This window comes from Entelurus aequoreus, linkage group LG24 (assembly GCF_033978785.1).
Source record: "Entelurus aequoreus isolate RoL-2023_Sb linkage group LG24, RoL_Eaeq_v1.1, whole genome shotgun sequence".
NCBI classification, from domain to species: domain Eukaryota; kingdom Metazoa; phylum Chordata; class Actinopteri; order Syngnathiformes; family Syngnathidae; genus Entelurus; species Entelurus aequoreus.
The window spans coordinates 34,168,382-34,183,900 of record NC_084754.1 but is presented as its reverse complement, the minus strand read 5'-3'; the positions used below and the strand labels follow the sequence as shown (position 1 = coordinate 34,183,900).

Sequence of the window (15,519 nt, the reverse complement as noted above, 5' to 3'; positions counted from 1 at the left end):
GTTTTGTTAGAACATACGTGGAATATGCATGTACTACATTCTTACAGAAAGTCAAATCACAATATTGTTCAAAACCAGGATGAATCTGAGGTATTATTTGTGTGTGCAGTGTAGGTATTGGACAAGATCAAAGGATCCTAATTGCCAAAGCGAAAGATTCACTCTCTACAAACACTGGGCCACATTCTCATCTTTCTTCAAAGAGCAGCCCCTCAACCTCATAAGGTGATACTACATCAATATTTGCTGCATGTATATTCTTGCTTAACGGCTCACCGCACAAAACGGCACTAGAAAAAAGCACCATATAAATTGAATCCATTATTATTATTATTTTATTTGTACAGGGATTACTATGGGGAGAAGATTGGCATTTATTTTGCCTGGCTGGGCTTCTACACTGAGATGTTGTTCATTGCTGCAATTGTCGGAACGCTTTGTTTCTTATATGGATTTGCCACATTTGAGGACAACGAGTGGAGGTGCGTTTTTCAAAGGAATTCCTTAAACCAACAGCACTGTATTCTGTGACACATCACTCATTGAATTGTTTATCAAATGTTTCTTAGTAAGGAAATCTGTAGTGAACAAATTGGAGGCAAATTTGTGATGTGTCCGCTGTGTGACAAGAAATGTAACTACTGGAAACTCAACATGATATGCAACTCGACATGGGTAAGGCATTATTATTCAAATATCATTCATGATCAAAATGGCAATATATTTCCTTGTGCACAACCTGCATGTCAACAAGAAGTTGGCATAATATATGAATAATAATTCTAATGTATTTTCTTTCAGCAATCTCACCTGTTTGACAATAACGCAACTGTGTTTTTTGCCATATTCATGGGGATTTGGGGTGAGTGAACCTAAAAATACCAGTAGGCTCTGTGGTGCACTTTCTGACCTGTGGCTCCACCTAGTGGTACTTTTCACAGAGATACATTATTGTACAGCTGTGGTTCTCCAACTGTTTTCACTAAGTGCCACCGCAGAAAAAACTTGGCTCTCCAAGTACCACCATTAAGACCCACATTAAAATACAATAACATAGTAGGCCTAAGTATTCATTAAAAACAATGCGGATGTTTTATTCTACAAGTATATTCAATATTTTGGCCACTATAACTTTAAAACAATGCAGAGGTTTTATTTAACAATTATATTCAATATTTTGGCCACTATAACTTTACACAGTTTGAACATAGGAAAATAAAACACTGTACTTTCATCAAGTGATTCTTTGACGTACCACTAGATGGAGTCCGAGTATTACTTGTGGTACACGTACCACAGTTTGAGAATCACTGTTGTACAGTATTGTACACACTAAAGTATGACGCAAGCCTCCACCGAGAGGCTAAAGAACTTAAGCAAAATAAAAGAAAAGCCTCTTGTTTTAAACCTTCTAAGGTAACTTCAGTTATGTCAAAAGCAAAATAGATAATTTTATAGTTTGTAAGTGAGCAAGTCTTGGGTAAGCAGAAAAATCAAACATTTTTGGAGGGGGGAGTATGAGAGACTGTGTTGTATATCATTATGAGAGACAAGAAGACAAACGTTTTTTTTTTTTCGCTTTCTAACATAAAAATGGGAGCGATCTATTCTACCTCTAAATCACTTTAAAAATGCATTCAAAAACCATCAACAATACTTCATTTAGGTTCCGTAACCTGTATAATAACCAAGCTGTGTGACATTGTTATTGTAAGAGCGAACACTGAGGAACTCTTTTTCTAGCGTACTAGCACATCTGTTTACTACGGTATTAGCTGTACAAGCTAACTACGGCAAGAGATAAGCTAGCTTCTACGTCAGCACGAAACGCGTTTGAGTTCGTAAGCACAACACAATGCGACAAGACACCAATTTGTACTGACTGAAAAACATGAACAATCATATTACATCATCTGTAAAGTATTATTTCATGTTTTGTTTGTGCACAGCTAGCCAGACAGCATGACGTGCTGCGTGTATCATGATCAATATAAAGTGTGACTCACTCGATGGACAGTTGACTTTATGGTCCAGCTGGCCGGGGACGTTTTTCTCGGTTAATTATGGGTAAGCACTCCATTTCTGTCGAAATAGTATGGCTTAAAGTTCCACATTTTGCATTTTCGATTTACTTTCACCTCACTCTATCGGCTTTCGTCTGCTCCAACGTCTTACTCTTCTTTTGTGCTCGCTTCTAGAAGCAGTAGTTCCTCCATTAATTCTGATTCAAAAAGATATTGTTGTGAATCCTCATTTGTCCAAAAATAGTCGTCTTCTTTGTTTGTTACCGAATCTGCCATGATTAGAACACACACAAGCGTTTTGTATCCGGAAGTTTTTTGATTGATTGAGACTTTTATTAGTAGGTTGCACAGTGAAGTACATATTCCGTACAATTGACCACTAAATGGTAACACCCAAACAAGTTTTTCAACTTGTTTAAGTCGGGGTCCACTTAAATTGATTCATGATACAGATATATACTATTATATATACTATCATCATAATACAGTCATCACACAAGATAATCACATTGAATTATTTACATTATTTACAATCAGGGGTGTGGAGGGGGGGTAGGATATGGACAGCAAGTAGTGGACATAGAGAGAGAGAGAGAGAGAGAGAGAGAGAGAGAGAGAGAGAGAGAGAGAGAGAGAGAGAGAGAGATCAGAAGGCATAGGAAAAAGTATCTGCATTTGATTGTTTACATTTGATTATTACCATTTGATTATTAGCAATCCGGGGAGGGTGTTAGTTTAGGGTTGTAGCTGCCTGGAGGTGAACTTTTATTGCGGTTTTGAAGGAGGATAGAGATGCCCTTTCTTTTATACCTGTTGGGAGCGCATTCCACATTGATGTGGCATAGAAAGAGAATGAGTTAAGACCTTTGATAGTTCGGAATCTGGGTTTAACGTGGTTAGTGGAGCTCCCCCTGGTGTTGTGGTTATGGCGGTCATTTACGTTAAGGAAGTAGTTTGACATGTACTTCGGTATCAGGGAGGTGTAGTGGATTTTATAGACTAGGCTCAGTGCAAGTTGTTTAACTCTGTCCTCCACCTTGAGCCAGCCCACTTTAGAGAAGTGGGTAGGAGTGAGGTGGGATCTGGGGTGGAGGTCTAGAAGTAACCTGACTAGCTTGTTCTGAGATGTTTGGAGTTTAGATTTGAGGGTTTTGGAGGTGCTAGGGTACCAGGAGGTGCATGCGTAATCGAAAAAGGGTTGAACGAGAGTTCCCACCAGAATCCTCAAGGTGCTTTTGTTGACCAGAGAGGAGATTCTGTAGAGAAATCTCGTTCGTTGGTTAACCTTTTTGATTACCTTGGTTGCCATTTTATCACAGGAAAGATTAGCCTCTAGAATGGAACCTAGGTAGGTGACCCCATCTTTCCTGGTTATAACAATGTCACCCACTTTTGTAGTTAAGTCATTGACTTTCTTAAGGTTGATGTGGGACCCAAACAGGATGGATTCCGTTTTACCCAAGTGTATGGATAGCTTGTTGTCAGCGAGCCAGGTGCAAGTTCTACACAGCTCAGCACTGAGGATTTTCTCCACCTGTGACTTGTCCTTATCGGATACCAGCAGGGCAGAGTCATCCGCAAACAAGAACAATTCACAGTCGCATGCCGATGACAAGTCGTTTATGTATATTAGGAACAGTAAAGGTCCCAATATACTGCCTTGGGGGACTCCACAGCTCACCGAGAGGCGGGGGGACACGGTGCCGTTCACCTCTACCACCTGCTCCCTCCCCTCCAAGTAAGACTGCATCCAGCTCCATGAGGTTTTGTTAAATCCGATCGCTCTGAGCTTATCCAACAGTATAGCGTGGTTAACGGTGTCAAAGGCCTTCTGAAGGTCCAGCATGACCATGCCGCAGTATTTGCCCGCGTCCACCTCATGTTTGATGTGGTCGGTCAGATAGAGAAGGCATGTGTCAGTGGAGTGGTTAGTTCTGAAGCCGGATTGGAATTTGTACATGAGATTATTAGTGGCAAGGTAACTATCGACCTGTTCATAAACTATTTTCTCCATTACTTTCGAAATGGAACTGAGAATAGAAACAGGTCGGTAGTTGCCAGGTTCCAATTTGCTTCCTTTTTTAAAGAGGGGAGTTACTCTTGCTATCTTAAAATCTTTTGGTACTTGGCCTTGTGTAATTGATAGGTTTATTATGTGCGTGATGATCGGGGCAATGATGGAGGCAGAGTCCCTGAGGAATCTGGAGGGAATATTATCAAGGCCGGTGGCCTTGTTAGGGTGGAGCGCGCTCAATTTTTTAAACACCTCATCAGCTGTGACCATTTCTAATTTGAAATCATCATTGGATACTCCTAGCTTTCTGTAGAAGGCTTTAATGTGTTCTACACCAAAGCGACCAGAGTGGTGGGACAGCTTGTTGACAAGAGTTGCGGCTATGCTGGTGAAAAAGATGTTAAGTCTGCTAGCTACCTCCATTTTGTCTGTAATGAGGGAGTCACCCTCCTTGATGCTGATGTTGGTGAGTCTGGTTTTAAGTTTCTGGCTGCAACCAGGAAGCTGCTTGTTGAGAATTTTCCAGAGCTCACGTGGCTCACGTAGGAACACACATTGTCGGACGTGCGCTACTATGGAAACGGAAATAAATGCACCGAAGAATTAGTTCGGGCAATGATTAAAAAGGCCAAAATATGGTAAATATTGTATATATTACATATTGTTATGAAAGTGTATGTTACTACATTATATATAGACTTGTGTATGTGTATACAAAACATTGGAGGGTTTATAAGTTGTTTTAGAGGGCTTTGAAGGTTACAACAGTGACTCCTATTAGACACATCTTCCAAGCATTTTTCATCATCTTTAAAAGTCCCCCCCCCCCCCCCCCAAAAAAAAAAGACGTGTGTTTTTGTCTCTCATAATGATTGTGAACAATAGGCAAAAGTTCCCCTTTAACAATCTCTAAGCGATCCATAAGGTTCATGCATTTTGGTGTGAGCTTGCATGTACTTTTGGATGCTTTTGTTCGTGGGTTTTTAAATTCTGGCTATGTTGTGACTTCACTGTGATGTGGATGTACCTAACGGTAGCTTTGGACGTTTGTAAGAGGATGATGACACTTGTTAAAAGTCGCATCAAACTATTTACACTTTTCGACCTTAGGTCAAGCTCAGGCATCAGGCTGTGAGGAAACAAAAAAAGGCAGAATAAAGTATTATTTGTATCTAAACGTAGAATGTGCATAATAACAGACATAAATTTGCAGTGACATAAATGCTGATTAAAGCAGCATTTTCTATGCAGAGATTTGAATTGATGGGCGAGTGTGCAGGTATACCTAATGCTGTGATGGGTTGAATCCATGTTATAGTGGTAACGACTTCAAAAGTTACAGTATATTTAAACTATGTACATTTTCAAAAGATGCGTTATGATACATTTGGAGAACGTGGGGCGTGGTGTCATTTGCAATCTGGAAACGCCTCGAACATCTTGCACAGACTAAAGTTATAAACTATGGAGATGGGTTATTAACTGTGGAGACGCATATCCAATACATATTATCTGAACCACAAAGACATTTTTAAAAAGTACCGGTAGATTAAAATCATCATAGGTTCCCTTCAATAAATTATTTTCTTCCTGGTTATTTTTTCTTCAGTCTTTTGAATCTTTTGGATTAGGATAACAAATGCAACATTCTCAACAGTAAAACAGATTAATTTGCACTGATTAATTGTTTTCTATTGCAGTGACATTGTTCTTGGAGTTGTGGAAGAGGCGTCAGTCCCGTCTAGAGTACGAGTGGGATCTGGTGGACTTTGAGGAGGAGCAACAGGGATTGCAGCTCCGTCCGGAGTTTGAGAACAAGTGCACCTCACGCAAGATGAATCACATCACTCAGGTGTTAATGTGCACATGAAATACCATTGTGATATTTATATATATTTTTATATATGTATGAATTTATATATTGTGTATATTGATGTATTTATATATACCGGTATATATATATATATATATATATATATATATATATATATATATATATATATATATATATATATATATATATATATATATATATATATATATATATATATATATATATATATATATACATATATATATACATATATATATATATATATATGTATTAGGGGTGTGGGAAAAAATCGATTCGAATTCGAATCGCGATTCTCACGTTGTGCGATTCAGAATCGATTCTCTTTTTTTTTTTTAATCGATTTTTTTTGTAGATTTTTAAAAAAAAAATTAATTTTTTATTTTAATTTTTTTTAATTAATCAAACCAACAAAACAATACACAGCAATACCATAACACTGCAATCCAATTCCAAAACCAAACCCGACCCAGCAACACTCAGAACTGCAATAAACAGCAATTGAGAGGAGACACAAACACGACACAGAACAAACCAAAAGTAGTGAAACAAAAATGAATATTATCAACAACAGTATCAATATTAGTTACAATTTAAACATAGCAGTGATTAAAAATCCCTCATTGACATTATCATTAGACATTTATAAAAAAATAAAAAAAGAACAATAGTGTCACAGTGGCTTACACTTGCATCACATCTCATAAGCTTGACAACACACTGTGTCCAATATTTTCACAAAGATAAAATAAGTCATATTTTTGGTTCATTTGATAGTTAAAACAAATTTACATTATTGCAATCAGTTGATAAAACATTGTCCTTTACAATTATAAAAGTTTTTTACAAAAATCTACTACTCTGCTTGCATGTCAGCAGACTGGGGTAGATCCTGCTGAAATCTATGTATTGAATGAATAGAGAATCCTTTTGAATCGGGAAAAAAATCGTTTTTGAATTGAGAATCGTGTTGAATTGAAAAAAAAAAAAGATTTTGAATCAAATCGTGACCCCAAGAATCGATATTGAATCGAATCGTGGGACACCCAAAGATTCACAGCCCTAATATATATATATATATATATTAAAAAAAATATATATATATATATATATACTGTATATATGTATATATATATGTGTATATCTATGTATATCAATGTATATACATATATATGTATGTATGTATATAATGTATATATGTATGTATATATGTATGTATTAGATATACATCTATGTATGTATTTAAATGTGTGTAACTATATATATATATATATACATACATACATTATATATACAGTATATACATATATATATATACATACATATATATATACATATATATATATATATATGTATATATATATGTATATATATATGTATATACTGTATATATAATGTATGTATGTGTACATACATATATATATACATATATATATATATATATATATATATATATATATACACATATATATATATATATATATATATATATATGTATGTATATATATATGTATATACTGTATATATAATGTATGTATGTGTACATACATATATATATACATATATATATATATATATATATATATATATATATATAGATATATGTATGTATATATATATGTATATACTGTATATATAATGTATGTATGTGTACATACACAGCACATTCTAGTAACACAACTAACTATTATTAAAAGTTACTGATGAGACACAGTGCTTAAATTTCCTTTCCTACCCACCTATAGGAGACAGAGTGGGTTCTTGACAGGACTACTACTGATGTAATGGGGAAATTAATTCTGTGCTGGGTCACTGTGTTATTCTGGGTAAAGGTAGTACTGAGTTTAATGTGGAAGAGGTGTTCTTGTGGTGCAGTGTGTAAGTATAGTGGATATTTTTGGAAAGAGAATCACAAGTTCCCTTTGCCCCATTACGTGTGTTTTGACGATTGGGAACCGATCAAAACACCCAACAACAGGTCCACATCCTCTAAGCCTGCCGTACAGCAGGTCTGCCTCCAATTTAAAGTGAATGGTAATTAAAGGAAACTTGTTAAGATGTTTCTTTTCAGGCTATAACAATAGATTACTGACTTTTTTTTGTACACGCTTCTGCTTGCTTGTGCTATAGGAAATGGAGCCTTACTTACCAGTAACAAGCAAGTTTGCACGCGCAATTTTGTCTGGAGCCACTGTCCTGTTTTGGGTGAGCATTGTGTCATTGGTTAATACATTTTTCCATATCTCCTGTTCATTTTGTTTTTTCCTTGGTGCTGTTGATCATCATCAACAGCAATCATGCGACCTGCTGTAATATTGGCTCTGCTATTTCCATGCTTCAATCCACTTACCCTGCTTTGTCTTGTCTGTTGAGTGGTGCATTCACAATAAAACTCTGTGGTTTCTGGTGCTGTTATCTTGCAATCGCAATCAGTTGTCTTTTCATGTTGTCTCTGTCCCAAAGCTGGGTCTAATCATTGCCTGCATCATTGGAGTGGTGGCGTACCGTCTGGCAGTATACACCACCTTCGCCAGCATCATAAAAGAAAACCAGGTGGACAGTGCCTTCATCACCCCGCAGTTGGCTACGTCTGTCACTGCCTCCTGCATCAACTTCATATTAATCATGATCCTCAACTTGATGTATGATAAAGTGGCTGTTTGGCTGACTGACCTTGGTAAGGGCCACAGCGAGATAAAGTGTTTCAGTCTTTTGGTGTTAGCTTATGTGGATAAAGTCTGTTTTTTCACCTTTTTATTGTGACAGAAATCCCAAAGACACATGTGGAGTATGAGAACAAGCTGACGTTCAAGATGTTCCTCTTCCAGTTTGTCAACTACTACTCCTCCTGCTTCTACGTGGCGTTCTTTAAGGGCAAATTTGTAGGCTACCCTGGAGGTTACATTTACATGTTTGGTGAAAGCAGCAAACTCAGGAATGAAGAGGTACCACATAAAACAGCACAATGAGGAGGTTCTTATGTCTGTCATTGATTTACTTTCTTTGGATTCAGTGCGATGCTGGAGGCTGTTTGATTGAGTTGACTACCCAGCTGGTTATAGTGATGACTGGTAAACAAGTGTGGGGCAACATCCAGGAAACTCTGGTCCCGTAAGTACCGGTACTGTCAGCCACATAACGTGTGTTCAAAAGTTTAAACATGTGCTGCCTACCACCTCTACTCTGTCTCCTCACTGTGTATATCAGGTGGTTAAAGAATTGGTGGGCCAGTAGAGGAGCAAAAAGGCACCCGGAAAGTGTGTACTCTCGCTGGGAGCAGGACTATGACCTGCAGATCTTTGGATCACTGGGACTCTTCGACGAGTACCTGGAAATGGGTAAAATTCTTTTACGCAGCCAGTTTGGTACAGACACTAAAGTATAGTTCTTAGCAGTTGTGTATTGTTCCCCACCACAAACTTTGCTATGCTTTTGCAAAATAATAATTTGACATGTTGATTTACATTGTCAAAGAGGTTTAACAATGTTTATTATTGTGGTTGTAGTATTTAGTGGCATAGAACTGCACTATTATAAACCATTACAATTTCTAATCAGATTAATTAAAGGGTTGCTGTGGAATAATTGTGATTAATCACAATTAAATATATTTATTTTTAATTTTTATTTAGAATCATGTTTTTCTCAAGAAGGAAATATATATGCAGTTTAGGGCTGCAACTGACGATTAATTTGATAATCGATTAATTTGTCGATTATTACTTTGATTAATCGATTAATAATCGGATAAAAGAGACAAACTACATTTCTATCCTTTCCAGTATTTTATTGAAAAAAACCCAGCATACTGGCACCATACTTATTTTGATTATTGTTTCTCAGCTGTTTGTAAATGTTGCAGTTTATAATTAAATGTGTATTAAAAAAAATATTATTTTTTTTAAAAATCCTCTGCGCATGCGCATAGCATAGATCCAACGAATCCATCCATCCATCTTCTTCCGCTTATCCGAGGTCGGGTCGCGGGGGCAGCAGCTTAAGCAGGGAAGCCCAGACTTCCCTCTCCCCAGCCACTTGGTCCAGTTCCTCCCGGGGGATCCCGAGGCGTTCCCAGGCCAGCCGGAAGACATAGTCTTCCCAACGTGTCCTGGGTCTTCCCCGTGGCCTCCTACCGGTCGGACGTGCCCTAAACACCTCCCTAGGGAGGCGTTCGGGTGGCATCCTGACCAGATGCCCGAACCACCTCACCCGGCTCCTCTCGATGTGGAGGAGCAGCGGCTTTACTTTGAGCTCCCCCCGGATGGCCGAGCTTGTCACCCTATCTCTAAGGGAGAGCCCCGCCACCCGGCGGAGGAAACTCATTTCGGCCACTTGTACCCGTGATCTTGTCCTTTCGGTCATAACCCAAAGCTCATGACCATAGGTGAGGATGGGAACGTAGATCGACCGGTAAATTGAGAGCTTTGCCTTCCGGCTCAGCTCCTTCTTCACCACAACGGATCGATACAGCGTCCGCATTACTGAAGACGCCGCACCGATCCGCCTGTCGATCTCACCATCCACTCTTCCCTCACTCGTGAACAAGACTCCGAGGTACTTAAACTCCTCCACTTGGGGCAGGGTCTCCTCCGCAACCCAGAGATGGCACTCCACCCTTTTCCGGGCGAGAACCATGGATTCGGACTTGGAGGTGCTGATTCTCATCCCAGTCGCTTCACACTCAGCTGCGAACCGATCCAGCGAGAGCTGAAGATCCTGGCCAGATGAAGCCATCAGGACCACATCATCTGCAAAAAGCAGAGACCTAATCCTGCAGCCACCAAACCAGATCCCCTTACCGCCCTGACTACGCCTAGAAATTCTGTCCATAAAAGTTATGAACAAAATCGGTGACAAAGGGCAGCCTTGGCGGAGTCCAACCCTCACTGGAAACGTGTCCGACTTACTGCCGGCAATGCGGACCAAACTCTGGCACTGATCATACAGGGAGCGGACCGCCACAATCAGACAGTCCGATACCCCATACTCTCTGAGCACTCCCCACAGGACTTCCCGAGGGACACGGTCGAATGCCTTCTCCAAGTCCACAAAACACATGTAGACTGGTTGGGCAAACTCCCATGCACCCTCAAGGACCCTGCCGAGAGTATAGAGCTGGTCCACAGTTCCACGACCAGGACGAAAACCACACTGTTCCTCCTGAATCCGAGGTTCGACTATCCGGCGTAGCCTCCTCTCCAGCACACCTGAATAGACCTTACCGAGAAGGCTGAGGAGTGTGATCCCACGATAGTTAGAACACACCCTCCGGTTACCCTTCTTAAAGAGAGGAACCACCACCCCGGTCTGCCAATCCAGAGGTACCGCCCCCGATGTCCATGCGATGCTGCAGAGTCTTGTCAACCAAGACAGCCCCACAGCATCCAGAGCCTTAAGGAACTCCGGGCGGATCTCATCCACCCCCGGGGCCTTGCCACCGAGGAGCTTTTTAACTACCTCAGCAACCTCAGCCCCAGAAATAGGAGAGCCCACCACAGATACCCCAGGCACTGCTTCCTCATAGGAAGACGTGTTGGTGGGATTGAGGAGGTCTTCGAAGTATTCCCTCCACCGATCTACAACATCCGCAGTCGAGGTCAGCAGAACACCATCCTCAACATACACGGTGTTGACAGTGCACTGCTTCCCCCTCCTGAGGTGGCGGATGGTGGTCCAGAATCGCTTCGAAGCCGTCCGGAAGTCGTTTTCCATGGCTTCCCTGAACTCCTCCCATGTCCGAGTTTTTGCCTCCGCGACCGCCGAAGCCGCACACCGCTTGGCCTGTCGGTACCTGTCCGCTGCCTCAGGAGTCCTATGAGCCAAAAGAACCCGATAGGACTCCTTCTTCAGCTTGACGGCATACCTCACCGCCGGTGTCCACCAACGGGTTCTAAGATTACCGCCACGACAGGCACCAACTACCTTGCGGCCACAGCTCCAATCAGCCGCCTCGACAATAGAGGTGCGGAACATGGTCCACTCGAACTCAATGTCCACAACCTCCCTCGTGACATGTTCAAAGTTCTTCCGGAGGTGGGAATTGAAACTCTCTCTGACAGGAGACTCTGCCAGACGTTCCCAGCAAACCCTCACAATGCGTTTGGGCCTGCCAGGTCTGTCCGGCATCCTCCCCCACCATCGCAGCCAACTCACCACCAGGTGGTGATCGGTAGAAAGCTCCCCCCTCTCTTCACCCAAGTGTCCAAAACATGAGGCCGCAAATCCGACGACACAACTACAAAGTCGATCATGGAACTGCGGCCTAGGGTGTCCTGGTGCCAAGTGCACATATGGACACCCTTATGTTTGAACATGGTGTTCGTTATGGACAATCTGTGACGGGCACAAAAGTCCAATAACAAAACACCGCTCGGGTTCAGATCCGGGCAGCCATTCTTCCCAATCACGCCTCTCCAGGTTTCACTGTCGCTGCCAACATGAGCGTTGAAGTCCCCCAGTAGAACGAGGGAATCACCCGGGGAGCACTCTCAAGTACTCCCTCGAGTGAATCCAAAAACGGTGGGTACTCTGAGCTGCGGTTTGGCGCGTAAGCGCAAACCACAGTCAGGACCCGTTCCCCCACCCGAAGGCGGAGGGAAGCTACTCTCTCGTCCACCGGGTTGAACTCCAACATGCAGGCTCTGAGCCGGGGGCAACAAGAATTTCCACCCCAGCCCGTCGCCTCTCACTGCCGGCAACGCCAGAGTAGAAGAGAGTCCAGCCCCTCTCGAGAGAACTGGTTCCAGAGCCCTTGCTGTGTGTCGAAGTGAGTCCGACTATGTCTAGTCAGAACTTCTCCACCTCGCGCACTAGCTCAGGCTCCTTCCCCCCCAGCGAGGTGACGTTCCACGTCCCAAGAGCTAGCTTCTGTAGCCGAGGATCGGACCGCCAAGTGCCCTGCCTTCGGCTGGCGCCCAGCTCACGTCGCACCCGACCTCTATGACCCCTGCTATGGGTGGTGAGCCCATTGGAGGGGGAACCCACGTTGCCTCTTCGGCCTGTCCCCATGGGGACAGGCCCGGCCACCAGGCGCTCGCCATCGTGCCCCACCTCCGGGCCTGGCTCTAGAGGGGGGCCCCGGTGACCCGCGTCCGGGCGAGGGAAATCTGGGTCCATAGTTTTTATTTCTCATTGAGGTCTTCGAGCTGCTCTTTGTCTGATCCCTCACCTAGGACCAGTTTGTCTTGGGAGACCCTACCAGGGGGCAAAAAGCCCCCGGACAACATAGCTCCTAGGATCATTGCGTGTCCCAATGATCCAACTAATCGATGACTAAATTAATCAGCAACTATTTCTATAATCGATTTCAATCGATTTAATCGATTAGTTGTTGCAGCCCTAATGCAGTTAAAGGGGAAGTAAAAAAAATTTCCCAGACAGGGTCGAAAATATGTAGTCAGACAGCAAATTCCTTCAAACTGAGGCATCCACAACTACATGCATGGTTTAACACAATTACCCAAAATTGTAACAACATGTATTAATCAGAAAAGACAAAATACATCAAAGATCCCCCTTAATATAATAATAATAATAATGGATTAGATTTTATATCGCGCTTTTCTGTTATTAGATACTCAAAGCGCTCACAGAGAAGTGGGAACCCATCATTCATTCACACCTAATATGCTTTTTAAACACCTTTAACATTCTGTTAATGTCCACAAAAACCTGTTTTCATTCCAAACAAACATGTATCCACATGAATGTGGATCTATTAAGTCCTTGTTGTTACTTTGCTATTCTAAAATGGAAAAAAGAGAACTTCTTCCTGCAGAGTGATTAATACTTCTGTCTGTCGACTGTTCTGTCATGTTTTTTAAAACGTGCTGTTAAGTGTCTTCCATACTGATTTGTTTGGTTCCGCAGCATGTCCATACCGGATCATTTTCCCATTTTGCATGCGCGAGGGTAACACTACTTGGACAGACTTCCTGGAATGTGTTGCCAGAGACATTTCAGAGATTTTGAGTCATTTTGCATTGCAAATGTTATAATGCATTACATTTTTAAATCAGATGAATAATGATGGAATAATCCACACTAACCTGTTCATTAATGCATGATATTGTGGTTGCCATGTTAGTAGCTACATGATGATATGAGAAATAACACACTACAACTACATTAGTAAAAATATTTTTGGTGATATATTGGGAAGAAAGGCTGCATTGTCTGTTCCTTGTCAGTGCAATTCAAGTCCGACAAAGAGCAATGTATCCTGTAGATGGTGCTGTTTCTTTCCTAATGACCCTTTGTCCTCTCCAGTGGTCCAGTTTGGTTTTATCACACTGTTTGTGGCCTCCTTTCCTTTGGCACCCCTGCTGGCACTTATGAACAACATCATTGAGATTAGAGTGGATGCCTGGAAGCTCACCACTCAGTTCAGACGCCCTGTGGCATCCAAGGTTCACAGTATCGGAGCATGGGAGGAAATTCTCAATGGGATCGCCATCCTTTCTGTTGTAACCAATGTAAGCGGTAGACTAGATGGTTTTTTTGCTGTGCATCTCCTGAGTTTGACTCTAGTAGCATACAACAAACAAGCTCTCACACTTAAGAAGTATTCTTGTCAAAAGAGCTGTCTCTTATGTAGCTTGCTGTCCTGTTTTTCAGGCATTCATTGTGGCCTTCACCTCTGATATGATGAACCGATTAGTGTACATGTATAGTTACCAACCTGATGGTCTAATAAGTATGAAAGGCTACGTCGCCCACAGCTTGTCTAGCTTTAAGATCTCAGAGATTCCACTGGCCCACAGCCCCGACGATGGGGATAATCCCAGCTGGTTCAACGAAAACATCACAACCTGCTGGTATGTGGACTTAATATTAAATTAAGTCATTGTTTACATTCTTAATATCCATTTTTGGTCGGATTTCAGAGTTAACTAAATTCTAATGCTAATTAATCAATTTTGCAGGTACCATGACTACCGCTACCCACCTGGCCATGAGAATCAGTATACTCACACAATACTATTCTGGCATGTTTTGGCTGCCAAACTGGCTTTCATTATCATCATGGAGGTAACCTCTTTTTACACACATACACTATACATACACGGAAACCGAAAAGGCATTTGAATACATTTTATATGAGTCAAAGAGGAATTGCACCTTTTTTGGAATTTTGTCTATCATTCACAATCATAATGAGAGACATGACGATGGATGTTTTTTAATCAATCAATCAATCAATCAATGTTTATTTATATAGCCCTAAATCACAAGTGTCTCAAAGGGCTGTAAAAGCCACAACGACATCCTCGGTACAGAGCCCACATACGGGCAAGGAAAACTCACCCCAGTGGGACGTCGATGTGAATGACTATGAGAAACCTTGGAGAGGACCGCATATGTGGGTAACCCCCCCCCCTCTAGGGGAGACCGAAAGCAATGGATGTGGAGTGGGTCTGACATAATATTGTGAAAGTCCAACACATCAGCGAAAGTCCAGTCCATAGTGGGGCCAGCAGGAACCATCCCGAGCGGAGACGGGTCCGCAGCGTAGAGATGTCCCCATCCGATGGACAGGCTAGCGGTCCACCCCGGGTTGGATGCAAAGAAGAAAAGAAAAGAAAAGAAACGGCAGATCAACTGGTCTAAAAAGGGAGTCTATTTAATTG

General features: G+C 41.7%; 1 protein-coding gene across 1 annotated transcript in view; it reads left to right on the top strand.

Moving 5' to 3' along the window:
• Positions 1-15,519, top strand: part of ano5a (anoctamin 5a) — a 55,563-nt gene that overhangs the window by 34,581 nt on the left and 5,463 nt on the right. The window contains exons 9-21 of the mRNA XM_062036063.1: positions 110-225; positions 348-482; positions 570-675; positions 802-862; positions 5,739-5,890; positions 8,021-8,095; positions 8,354-8,567; positions 8,657-8,835; positions 8,904-9,001; positions 9,098-9,228; positions 14,159-14,364; positions 14,507-14,706; positions 14,815-14,920. Of these exons, the coding sequence (XP_061892047.1) occupies positions 110-225; positions 348-482; positions 570-675; positions 802-862; positions 5,739-5,890; positions 8,021-8,095; positions 8,354-8,567; positions 8,657-8,835; positions 8,904-9,001; positions 9,098-9,228; positions 14,159-14,364; positions 14,507-14,706; positions 14,815-14,920 (1,779 nt within the window). The remainder of the gene's footprint in view (positions 1-109; positions 226-347; positions 483-569; positions 676-801; positions 863-5,738; positions 5,891-8,020; positions 8,096-8,353; positions 8,568-8,656; positions 8,836-8,903; positions 9,002-9,097; positions 9,229-14,158; positions 14,365-14,506; positions 14,707-14,814; positions 14,921-15,519) is intronic.